General features: G+C 54.7%; 1 protein-coding gene across 1 annotated transcript; it reads right to left on the bottom strand.

Moving 5' to 3' along the window:
* Window positions 1-2,275: 2,275 nt before the first annotated feature.
* TRIB3 (tribbles pseudokinase 3) lies at window positions 2,276-11,845 on the bottom strand. Its single transcript, XM_047069734.1, has 4 exons — window positions 11,676-11,845; window positions 7,606-7,896; window positions 5,550-5,842; window positions 2,276-3,623 (listed from the first exon to the last, which is right to left on the bottom strand). Exons 2-4 carry the CDS (start codon window positions 7,894-7,896, stop codon window positions 3,131-3,133), a joined length of 1,077 nt encoding a protein of 358 aa, XP_046925690.1. The 5' UTR covers window positions 11,676-11,845; the 3' UTR covers window positions 2,276-3,130.
* Window positions 11,846-12,094: the final 249 nt, after the last annotated feature.

Here is a 12,094-nt window from a genome sequence, read left to right as displayed (position 1 = left end):
CCTTAGCCACAAAGAACTCACTAACCGCAGATGTCATTAGTTTTTTATTTGTGTGGTTACGTGTTTCACAGATGGCTTCTCCATTAGACTGAGTCCATCTGGCACGATGCCCGGCCTGTAGCCACCGTCCATAAGAGTGGTTGAATGGCGGGCTAAGCGAGCGAATACAATACTGTATTCGAATACAATACCGCGAGGCCGCAATACTGTCGTTTGTATTTAGCCCCCAGTTATAGAGAAAATCCCCAGTTAGATTTCCTAGAGCCCCTCACTCGCGATATACTCAGACTATACTTGCACTACGTTTGATTCTGTAAAAGTTTTATGATGATCATTATCTGGGTATAAATGGAGCGTGGAAGTGCTCTGTAATCGCGGCCATGTGCGTTACTCGGGGAGAGTGGATTTTACATTTTTACCTGTCCGTTGACTGAGCAGCCTTGTCGAAAAGTTCCTGCTTCGCAGCAAAACCAGGTGAGTCTTTTTGTCTGTTGTGTCGTCTTGGACGAGTCTTCTGCTCTCTAAACCGCATTTTTCTTACCTGTAAAGTGACCGGCGCATTTACCTTACAGGGTCGTCCTGAGAATTAAAGGGGGTCTCTAGGTGTAAGCCGGGAGGGGAAAGAGGAAAGCTTGGGGGACTGCCTGCCCCATGAGACCCGAAACACAGCTGGGCCCTGCCCCGGGGAATGCTGGCTGCACAGAGATGAGGCTGACGTCTCCCAGTCTATCAGTTAGCTTTCGCCGCCTAACAAAACACCCCAAAACTCAGAGGCTTAAAACAACGATCACTTTATTTAACTCATGATCCTGTGGGTCAGCTGGGCAAGTCTTCCGGCCTCCATCGGCCTGACCAATCTCTGCATTTGCGGACTGGTGGCCGGGTGATCCCGGGATGGCTTTCCTGGCATGTCTGCAGCCAGCAGGCTTTTGACCTCAGTGCTCGTGCTTTCTCCCACTATCTCCCCTCCCACGTGTAGCGTGAGCCTCGGGGAGGCTGTACCCACCTACAGCTGGGGGATTGGCGTGGTTAATTAGCGGGACTGCATTTCCCTTGCTGGTGATTGGTCAGGAAAGGGCAGGTGACCCAGCTCTGGCCAATGAGCTATGTGGGAAAGTCTGTTGGGCGCGCTTCTGGGAAAACTTTGCCCGTCCCGAGAGAGAGCTGTGGGGCTCATAGGAACAGCTAACTCTTATGGAGGGTTTAAGTGCTTTACGTGAAATAACTCAACTCCCGTGAGTTAGGCACTGTTGCCCTCATCGCAGAGATGAATCATCTCAGGCATAGAATAGGGTGGTTAAGAAACAGAGGGTCAAACCGCCAGTGAGCGCGGGAGTCAGGATTTAATTCCAGGCAACCTGACTCCAGAATACTGAGTTGTTCGGTACTACGGTGCCGCCCTCCTGCCTCCCCTGGTCGTGGATCGCTTATGTGACACCTGGGACTTGCTGTAGCCATTGTGCCAGTAGTCACCAGGGACAACAGAGCAGAGACGGAATGAGCCTGGAGAGCCAGAGTCCTTGCTGACAGTTCTGAGAGCTGAATCAACCAGCCCAGAAGCCCATCCCATCTCCTGACTTCTCGCTTTGTGTGAAATACATTTCCTTCTTTTATTTCTATTATTTTTTTGTGTTTATTTTTGAGAGAGAGATAGAAAGACAGAGCATAAGCAGGGGAGGGGCAGAGAGAGAGGGAGACACAAAATCCGAAGCAGGCTGCAGGCTCTGAGCTGTCAGCACAGAGCCCAACGCAGGGCTTGAACTCACGAACCATAAGATTGGGACCTGAGCTGAAGTGAGACACTTAACCCACTGAGCCCCCAGGCGCCCCCTTCCTTTATTTATTTTTTGAAGTTTATTTATTTTTAAAAATTGTTTTTTAACGTTTTATTTATTTTTGAGACAGAGAGAGACAGAGCATGAACAGGGGAGGGTCAGAGAGAGAGGGAGACACAGCATCTGAAACAGGCTCCAGGCTCTGAGCCGTCAGCACAGAGCCCGACCCGGGGCTCGAACTCACGGACTGTGAGATCATGACCTGAGCCGAAGTCAGACGCTCTACCGACTGAGCCATCCAAGCGCCCCTGAAGTTTATTTATTTTGAGACAGGGAGAGAGAGAGAGTATGTGCACGAGTGAGTGGGGAAGGGGCAGAGAGGAGGAGAGGGAGAGAGAGAGAGAGAGAGAGAGAGAAAGAGAATCCCAAACAGGCTCCCCACCGTCAGTGCAGAGCCTGACTCGCGACTGGAACTCACGTACTCAGGGCTGGATCATGACCTGAGCCGAGACGTTAAGAGCCCAACGCTCCACCAACTGAACCACCCAGGTGCCGCCATTCCATGAGAGGCTAGAAGAAATGTCCCGGAGAAATTAAACTATCTCACCACTCCTTTATTAGGCACAAGGTAAAAATAGATTCTTCTGGCATCCAAAACCCATAGTATTGGTCCAAAACCCAGAACAGGGCTTGGGACTTTCCAGGAGGCCAGGGGGAGACGACCGTGCCCCCTCCATCCCCCAACTCTGGTGCTCAGGCCAGAGGTGGACAGGCGCGGGCCCTCGCTCCAAACCGCTCCTTGAGTTAGGCGAGGACCAGCCTCATAGTCTGAACTGGGGCTCCTCCAGCCCAGTCCTTGGCTCGGAGAAGAGAGCGGCTGGGAGCCCAATTCCCAGCACGGCCTGGGCTCTGGAGTCCTGAGTTGCAAGGGAGAGGCCAGCAGACTTTGTTTGGCACAGGGATTTGTGAGAGGCACTGTCCCAGGTCGGAAGTGCCTGGGCACCAGCACGAGTGGATGCGGACACTTGTGCTGAGAGGGCCCAGTGTGGACACTGACCGTGGGCTGGAGATGTGTCGTCCGCAGGAGCTTCGTCTTTTGTTCACTGCGGCGCTCCCAGCACCGAGAACAGGGCTCGGCGCGCAGTGAGCTCCCAGGATTTGTTAAATGCGCAAGCCTGTGTGCACAGGTGTGCGGAACCACACAGGTGTGCATACAGCACACTCCACACATGCCTCCTTTCTCCCTTCTAGAAGGCACTAAGGTTTGGCTCAGTGCAAAAACAAAAAAAGGCAGGAGAGAGCTTGGAGATACCCCAAACTCAATTCCACTGCTGCAGCTGCGAGTCTAGGGCTACCTAGCCATATAGACCAGCTTCTCTTACCCCCTCCTCTTCCTCGGCCTCCTCCAGCCCCGGCCCTTCAGGGACCACCTGATCGGCCTCCCAGAGGTGGGATCGGGGTGGAGCTGAGGGGATCGGCTTCTCCCGCAGCCAGGGATGCAGCAGGATGCCCGTGGCCGTGAGGCGTTCGGCTGGCTCCCGTCGAAGGAGACAGCGGACCAGGCAGCGAGCGGGAGCCGAGAGGCCCTCGGGCAGGGCAAAGGCACCGCGGCGGATCTTGCCAAAGAGCAGGGCAGGCTCTGAGTCTTGGAAGGGGTAGTGGCCAGCCAGCATGGTGAAGAGCGCCACGCCCAGGCTCCACACATCGGCCGCCTTGCCTGAGTAGGATGCCCGGGAGCTGAGGATTTCAGGTCCCACGTAGGCCGGGCACGCGTGTTTGTCCCACAGGGAGTCGTCGGGCCCGTTCAGCACACAGGCATCCTCCAGGTTCTCCAGCACCAGCTTTGTCCTGTGGCAGGTGGAGAGACAGAAGGGTCACCTCCTATTGGGCCCCCCGTGCCCCCACATGCCCCCACGCTGTCACCCTTAATGGCACCCACTTCCTGAGTGCCTGCTGGCATTTGGCAGAATTGAGCCAGTCTTGGGTCGCCCGGGGGGCTCAGTTGGTTAAATGGCCGACTCTTGACCTCGGCTCAGGTCGTGAGCTCATGGTTCGTGAGTTCGAGCCCCGCGTCGGGCTCTTTGCTGACGGCATGGAGCCTGCTTGAGATTCTCCCTGCCTGCCCCTATCCCACTCATGCTGTCTCTCTCAAAATAAATACATTAAAAAAAATAATAGTAATAAATAAAAATAAAAAAGAACTGAGCCAGTCCTGTGAGGCTGGTTGACTGACCTCATTTTACACATGAGGAAGCCCAGGCTCAGAGACATTAGTCATTTCTCAAGGCCACAGAGCAATTCAGTTCGAACTAGGACTCTGAGAGGAGCACATTTCCCAGTAGTCCCTTGGAGAGGGGGCTGAGATGGGTGGGGGCCTTAAGGCTCTTCTAAATATTTATTTATTTATTTTAATGTTTATTTATTTTTGAAGGAGAGTGAGAGAGAGACAGAGCATGAGCGCAGGAGGGGCAGAGAGGGAGGGAAACACAGAATCCGAAGCAGGCTCCAGGCTCTGAGCTGTCAGCACAGAGCCCGACGCGGGGCTTGAACTCACGAACCACGAGATCATGACCTGAGCGGAAGTCGGACACTTAACTGACGGAGCCACCCAGGAGCCCCCTGACTGGTACTCTTCTAAAGTGTCAAGGTCAAGGAAGACAAGGAAAGACTGAGGAACAGTTTCAGACTCGGGGAGACTAAGGAGTATGACAACTGAATGCAAGCTGGGCTTCTGGACTGGATGCCAGACAGGAAATGAGTATTAGCGGGAAACTAGCGAAATTGAAATCAATCCGTGGTTCAGTGAATAGGTACTAGACCCAAGTTAATTTCTTAGTTTTGATGGCTGTTCTGTGGTTGAGAAGTTAATATTAGGGGAAACTGGGTGAAAACAATATGAAAACTCTTGGCACTATTTTTGCAACTTTTCTGCAAGTCTAAAACTATTTCAAAAAGTTTAAAGGGTACGATGGGGTCACCCTCCTTCCCCCCACTCCCCCCCCACAAAAAAAATCTTGAAATGAAATTCATGCTCCTGATGGATGTTCGCATGCACCTGATTGGCTTGGCATGCTCCCTGACACGTCCTGCACACCCCCCGGGGGAGTCTAGGGGAGGGGACAGAATGCCAGGTGCCTTTCTGTTCCCTCCCTCCAAAAATCACTGATCCTCAGCGTCACAGAAATAGTTCCCATGTGAGGAGCTTCAGGGCCTGTTTTGGCTTGTTGTCTGTGGCCCTGACATCCTGGAAGCATCTTGACAACCTGGCCCTTTCCCCTACCAATGGGGAAACTGAGGCCCAGAGACTCCGGGTCACCCAGAGTCAGCAGGTAAGGCCAGCCAGACTCCCGCCTCTCAAGTTTAAGGTGAATTAGGACCTCTCTGGAGTCACCTCTGGGGTCAGTTCCCAGCTCTGCTATATATTTAGCTGTGGGGTCTTGGGCCTTACTTGACTTCTCTGGGCCTGTTTGGTCCCCTGACCTAGAGGAAGCAATACTAGCCCTGCCTCCTATTCGTAAGGATCCCAGCCAAGTCAGACAGGGCAGCCAAGCTGCTCATCGCCGTCGGCTACTGTGACTGTCACAGAGGCAATGCTCCACCTCAGGGGCTTTGCATTCAGTCTGAGTCAACCTTTTCCTGGGACCCGGGCGGAGGTGCTCGTCCAGGCTTCTCCATTCCTTGCGTAAGTTCCTTTACCCTCCTGGGCCTCGGTTTCCCCAGCATGGCTCACCTCTCAGGCGTGTCTGCGCGCAGGGTCTCTGTGCCCACACTCACCTCTCCTCGTTGGTGAAGACAAAGCGCCGCAGCTTGAGATCGCGCAGGACCAGGCCGTGCTGGTGACAGTGCGCCAGGGCGGCGGCCATCTGGCGGAAGAGTGCGGCGGCTTCGGGCTCGGGGAGGCGGCGGCGGCGGCGCACCAGGCTGTGCATGTCCCCGTGGGGCCGTGGGAAAAAAGTGTAGAGGTGGCGGGGGCCCGCCACGACGTCGGCGGGCCGCGCCACGTGTCCCCGCGGGGGCAGCCGCGAGTAGGGCTCCAGCACCGCCTGGGCCTCGTGGGCCGGATACACCTGTGGGCGGGGCGGGGCGGGGCGTGAGCGCAGGTGGCGGCCGCCCGGCGGAGCCCGGCCTGGCCTTGGAAGCAGTCACGGCCAACCATTCAGGCACTGTGTGCTCGGCACTGTGCCACGCGCTCCAGCAAGCCGCTCCACCCGGACGAAGCTGAGAGGCCGCACAGCCAGCGGGTGGCAGGCCTGAGACCTGAATCCGTGCTCCACGGTCTGTGCCCTCAACTGCTACCTTAGACGCCCTTAAACTTCAGGCAACTGGGAAATGACAGGGAACCCAAACGGAAATAGCCCAAGGCCGTGGAAATGCAGAAGAGTAGATAGCCCACGAGTCACTTTACGCATAGCATCCCGTACTCATAGCTATACCGTTCCCTAGGATGCACCGCCTGCCCGCCCTCTCATTCACTCCACAAGGAGACACTGGCGGCTGCCTGTGCCTGCCTTGGGGATCCAACCTGGCTGACGGCCGTGGCCCCTGCCCTCCTGATGCCCACGGTCCAATACAGGAGACAAGGAAACAAGCCAACAGACAACATATTTACAAATTCTCATGAGCATCCTCCAGAAAGATGTTGGAGGAGAGAATATTTTGGAAGGGGGCACCTACCCGGAAAGGTGTGGTCTAAAAGGGACTCTGGGGAAGTGACCTGAATGATTCAGAGATGCCCACGGGATAAGCTTTCCAGGTGGGGGACATGGGCAGTGCAAGGGCCCTGAGGCAAGAAAGTGTTTGAGCCACTTCAGAAAAACCAGCCCAAGATCAGTTCAGCTGGAGTGGGGCAGGGGAGGGAAGGGGGCAGTGGTGAGTGTGGTGAGGGTGTTGGAAAATGTGCTCGGGGCTCTACGGACATCAGATGGAAACCTCCCCACATCCCTGAAAGGTGTGTTCCGTTTTACCAATGGTGAAACTGATGTTCAGAGAAGGAAGGTCACCTGTCGGAAGCCATACAGCTGACCAGAGGCAGAGCTGGTATACTGACTTTGTCTGCCTTTAAACCCTTCCCATGTTATTTTGGCCATGCCCACACAGAAAATAAAAATAAATAAAGCGCATACATATTTAATTCATGAAGAAAAAAAAAAGTAAGCATATGTTTAAAAAAAAAAAGAAAAGAAAAGAAAACCAAAGAGCTGGGTGTCACGGAAGAAAGAATTCAAAAAACAGAGACTACTTTTTTTTAAGTCAGGGTAAACATTCCTGCCTCTGTGCATTTGAACTTGCCTGTCCTGCCGCCGGAATGCTCTTTCCTAGAGACCCACAGGGCTGGCTCCCCCCATTCACTTAAGTCACTGCTTGAATGTCACCTCCTCGGAGAGGTCTTCCTGGACTAAAATCACCTGCTCCCCCATAATCCCTGTCCCCCTCTCTTTCAGCTCCCAGCTTTCTCTCCAAAGCACTTACGATCCCCTGGTACGTATTTTACTTATTCTCTTGTTTACTGTCCATATCCTCCACTTAAGCATCGGCTTGATGAGAGCAGGACTCGGTCTATGTTAGAGCCACAGCAGGGTGCATGGCACGCTCAGTGAAGGTTTGTTGAATGAATGAATAGGTGATCCTCTACAGACAGGCCGATGATCCTTCTACACACTGACCAGAAAAGCCTAGGCGATGGGGAAAGCTGGAGGCTCACTGGCTGCTTCCCCAACAAACACAGGAATAAAGTAATATAAGGACCCCTCAGCCCTGGCAATCCTCTAGAGCCAAGGCCCTTTCCAGGCCCCCTGTGATGCTGGGGGAGAATGACCCTGGGGGAACGTACCTTGCAGGTGTACTCGGTGCCTGAGGGGCAGTGCAGGGCCCAGTAGGCCCGGCCACCCTCCTCAGGCTCCAGGAGGACATAGGGCCCAAGACGGGAGGCAGTGGTCCCAGCACAGGCATGGGCTGGAGCAGGAAGTGGGCTCGGGGGCAGCGGGCAGGAGGGCAGCCTGGGCTGGGGCCCGATTCGCGCTTGTTTCCGGATGGGACACTCGGTGTCTAGGTCATTGTCCAACTCCCACCGCTTCCTCCTGGAGGGGGCACCCGCAGCAGCAGCCAGAGGGGTGGCTCGCATCTGCGAAGAAGGGAAAAAGCACTGAAGTGAGGCTGTTTGGTGGCCCCCCCCCTTCCCTAGCCTTTATGGAGGAGGACTTGGCAGTGTGCATCAAAGTGACAAACACCCTTAACCTTGACTGCATGTCCCGCTTCTGGGGATTTATCCTCCAATTAAAATGCCCACCAAAAAATTAAACATGTCAAGGGCTGTTCATCAGAGCCTTGCACCCAATAGCAAAAGGCAGGAAACACCCCCAAACGTCCAGCAGTATGGGGCTGGTTAAAGGTCATGATACAAGCCACATGGTGGAATATTATACAGCCCCGGAAAGGGACCAGCAAGCCCTGTACACACCGATATAATGATGTCGGTACACGGTTATCCTGCACCCACGTGATAGAAACCACTAAATGTCCATCATTGGGGAACTGGTTAAATCAATTCTATGTCATCCGTACACGAAAAAACTGTAGCCATTTACGATTAAGAAAACTCTTTAGGGGCACCTGGCTGGCTCAGTCGGTAGAGCATGAGACTTTTTTTTTTTTTTCAGTTTATTTCTTTATTTTGAGAGAGAGAGAGAGAGAGGCAGAGAGAAAGAGAGAGACTCTCAAGCAGGCTCCGTGCTGTCAGCATAGAGGCCAACATGGGGGTCCATCTCCTGAACCATGAGATCATGACCTGAACCAAATCCAAGAGTCGGACGCTTAACCGACCAAGCCACCCAAGTGCCCTGCGTGTGACTCTTGATCTCAGGGTCGTAAATTCAAGACCTAAAATTTTAAAAGCTTACTGAGAGAAAGAAAGAAAGAAAGAAAGAAAGAAAGAAAGAAAGAAAAGAAGGAAGGAGGAAGAAAGAGAGGAAGAAAGAAAGAAAGAAAGAAAGAGCAAGGAAGGAAGGAAGAGGGAAAGAAAGAGAAAGAAAGAAAGAAAGAAAGAAAGAGGAAGGAAGGAAGGAAGGAAGGAAGGAAGGAAGGAAGGAAGGAGAAAGAAAGAGCGAGCAAGGAAGGAAGGAAGAGGGAAAGAAAGAGAAAGAAAGAAAGAAAGAAAGAAAGAAAGAGGAAGGAAGGAAGGAAGGAGGAAGAAAGAGAGAAAGAAAGAAAGAAAGAAAGAAAGAAAGAAAGAAAGAAAGAAGAGAGAGGGGCGCCTGGGTGGCTCAGTCGGTTAAGTGTCCGACTCTTGATTTCAGCTCAGGTCATGATCTCATAGTTCGTGAGTTCGAGCCCCGCATCAGGCTCCGTGCTGACCGTGCAGAGCCTGCTTGGGATTCTGTCTTTCTCTCTGCCCCTCCCCAACTTGTGCTCACGCTCTTTTTCAAAAATAAAATAAATAAACCTAAAAAAAAGAAAGAAAGAGAAACTCCTTATGTGCTGATTAGAAAAACCTCCAGAGTGAACGGTTAAGTGGAATTTTAAAAAAGCAAAGTGGAGAATTGGCCTTGGCGGTGAGAGGAAGAGAGACTTTGCACTCTATCTGCTGAGTGGTGTAGTGCAGGGAGCTATTACCTGGGGCAGGGAGGGAGGGATGATGAATGAATGAGGAAGGTATGAATGTACATATGAATGCGGGCTCTGGAATGGATATGTTGTCCAGTGCACAAAGCAAGCTGCTATAGGACAGATATACCCTGAGATGATTGAGACGATTTCATTCATGTAAAAAACGCCACCAGCATATCAAAAAAATATCTCCATACTTGCTTATAGGTCGGTATGTAAATGCACAAGTTTTGGAAGGACCCAGACTAAACCGGCCACAGTAGCTCCTGGCCTCCTGGGAGGCCCAAGAGAGGAAGGGATTTGGTAGAAAGGCAAGGGCATTTTCAATTTCAGTATTTTTATTTATTTTTATTTATTCATTTATTATTATTTTTTATTTTATTCTTTAACATTTATTTATTTTTGAGAAGAGAGAGACAGAGCATGAGCCGGGGAGGTGAGAGAAAGAGGGAGACACAGAATCCAAAACAGGCTCCAGGCTCTGAGCCCTCAGCACAGAGTCCGACGCGGGGCTCGAACTCACGGACCGCGAGATCATGACCTGAGCCGAAGTCGGACGCTCCACCGACTGAGCCACCCAGGCGCCCCTCAATTTCAGTATTTTAAAATAAAGATCCTGCACTCCTTTATGGCTTGAGTATTTCAAAAATGAGTGTATTTCTTTTTTTGTTTTTTTCAAATGTGAACTTTACTGTTGCCTGATGACTCAAAGCTATCAGAATCACAGGTCCAGAGTTAGTCAACAATAGACAGTGCAGTTTCACCATCAGGTAAGAAGTAAGGCAAGGAGGGGATGTCTCTCAAAGGCGGTAAGATTCATTCATTCAGTTATGGAGGAAGCCACCCCTCCCCTCCGGGGCGGCGGGTGGGGGGGTGGGGGGACACAGCTGTATAACTGTGTGGTGGGTGGAGGAGAGGGCAATGGCATGCGAGAGCAGGGAGGTTCTCTCCTGGATCTATCTGCCTACCCATTCCGGCTCCAGATGAGGGACACGGAGCCAAGGTATAAGACATTAGAGGGAGATCGACTTCAGCCCCGGTAAAGACCTTCCCGAAGGTCTGAGCCAGGATCAATGGGGAAACATCACTCAGAGTCCGTTCTCAGACTGAGGACCACCTACTCCCAAGTCCGAGCGAGCGGTGGGCTGCCTTGGGAGGGAGGCAGGGAGACTTCAAATGGCGTGCAAGGCCATAATCCCAACGTAGTAAGAATGCAACAGCGGGTGGCTGTAGTCAGACATTCCCAGGTTCGAATCCTGGCCCAGACCCGGCCTGGCAGGGGTAGCCCTGGGCAATGGAGGCGGCCCCTAACACCTAACTCTTGCTGTTCCCTGACGCCTCTGGCGGAATAAGGGCAGGTCACACCAAACACTCACAGAACCCAGAGCAGACAGCTGTACACACGCCCCTCAAAAACACAGTTTGTCCAAGCCGGCCAGCTGCGACACCACATCCAGGGCAGAGAGGGGCACACACATCATTAAGGGACACACACCTCGTCGTCCTTGGGCAAGTGGGCAGGCATACACACGCAGAGCCCTCCCAACTCTCCCACTCACCACTGACCGATACCTGTAAGGTCACAGGCAAGGTCTGACACGTGCCCCACCCCCTAGACGGCCCCGCCCCGCCTGCCGCCGCCGGGCTCCTCCCGTGGGAGCGGAAGCGGCGGGCCGCGGGTGTCCCGAGGCAGAAGATTCAGCGGAAACCGAGCAGCGGGAGGGGGAGAGGCGAGGAAAGGAGGCTGGGCCCCAGGGCTGTGAGAAGGGGCGGACCGGGGCCCTCCTCGCTCCTCACGCCCCAGAGTCTGCAGGGACAAAACGCAAGCGCGCACGGTGCAGCCCGCAACCCGCAGCCGCAGCGCCAGGTGCATACCTGCGGCCGACGCCCCGCACGCTCCGGGGGTCCCGCACCCCGCGCGCTGCGTCCTCGCTCCCTCTCCCCCTGCACCTGCCCCCAAGGTACCCGAGCCCGGCCCCAGCACAGCCCACACCTGCCACCGGCTCCTCGAGGCTCTGACCGTGCGCCGAGACACATCCCCTCCAACCCCGCAGGCCCACGCGGATCCCGCACACACACCCCAGAGGGACACAGACCCTACGCGGTCCCCAGCGTCCCCCGCGGGCCCCTCACACACACGCCTCCCCCGCCCCACGCTCACCTCCCGGGGCCACACGCTCGCACCTCTGTCCCCTGCTCCCTCCGCCCCCAGGATATGCTCTACCTTCGCGGGTCCGCACCCTCCAACCCGTCCGCCCCCGACCCCCGGCCCGACCCCTCTCCGGCCCCGCAGGGTACCTTGCCCGGGCGTGCGGCGGGATCCTGAGTCTCCAGGGCACTCCCACGTGGCCGGGGGCCCTCTGCGACGCGGCTGCGCTCGGGACCCCGGGCCCCGCAGCCGGACACGTGTGGAGCCGCCGCCGCTTCCGCTGCGAGTGTCTCCCGGCTCCAGAGCCGGCTCCGGCCCGGGCCCGGGTGATGCAAACCTGCGCTAATCCGCCGTCGCCTGATGCGCTCCAGCCGGGGATTGCAACATCCCGCGCGCTCCGCCCCCTGGGGGAGGGGGGGGTGTCACCGCCCCGGCGCGCCCCGCCCCCCACGGGTGTCTCGGCTCCACCCCCTCCCCCACCTGCCCCGCGCAGACACCAGCCACTGGCTCTCCCTCCTTCCTTGGAAAGAGCATTTTGCTTTTCTGAGCCTCAGTCTCCCCATATGCG

Source organism: Lynx rufus, unplaced genomic scaffold (genome assembly GCF_022079265.1).
Source record: "Lynx rufus isolate CCGP_SWC_20201006 ecotype Redwood Valley unplaced genomic scaffold, mLynRuf1.p SCAF_8, whole genome shotgun sequence".
Taxonomy (NCBI): domain Eukaryota; kingdom Metazoa; phylum Chordata; class Mammalia; order Carnivora; family Felidae; genus Lynx; species Lynx rufus.
The sequence above is the reverse complement of the archived record's forward strand: the minus strand, read 5'-3'. Positions and strand labels throughout refer to the sequence as shown.

Excerpts from the sequence above, each read along its gene's own strand:
- TRIB3 (XM_047069734.1), bottom strand. The coding sequence starts at position 7,896 with ATGCGAGCCACCCCTCTGGCTGCTGCTGCGGGTGCCCCCTCCAGGAGG. Across the intron at positions 5,843-7,605 it reads GCACCGAGTACACCTGCAAG|GTGTATCCGGCCCACGAGGC; the intron begins GTACGTTCCCCC and ends CCCCGCCCACAG. Across the intron at positions 3,624-5,549 it reads GTCTTCACCAACGAGGAGAG|GACAAAGCTGGTGCTGGAGA; the intron begins GTGAGTGTGGGC and ends CACCTGCCACAG.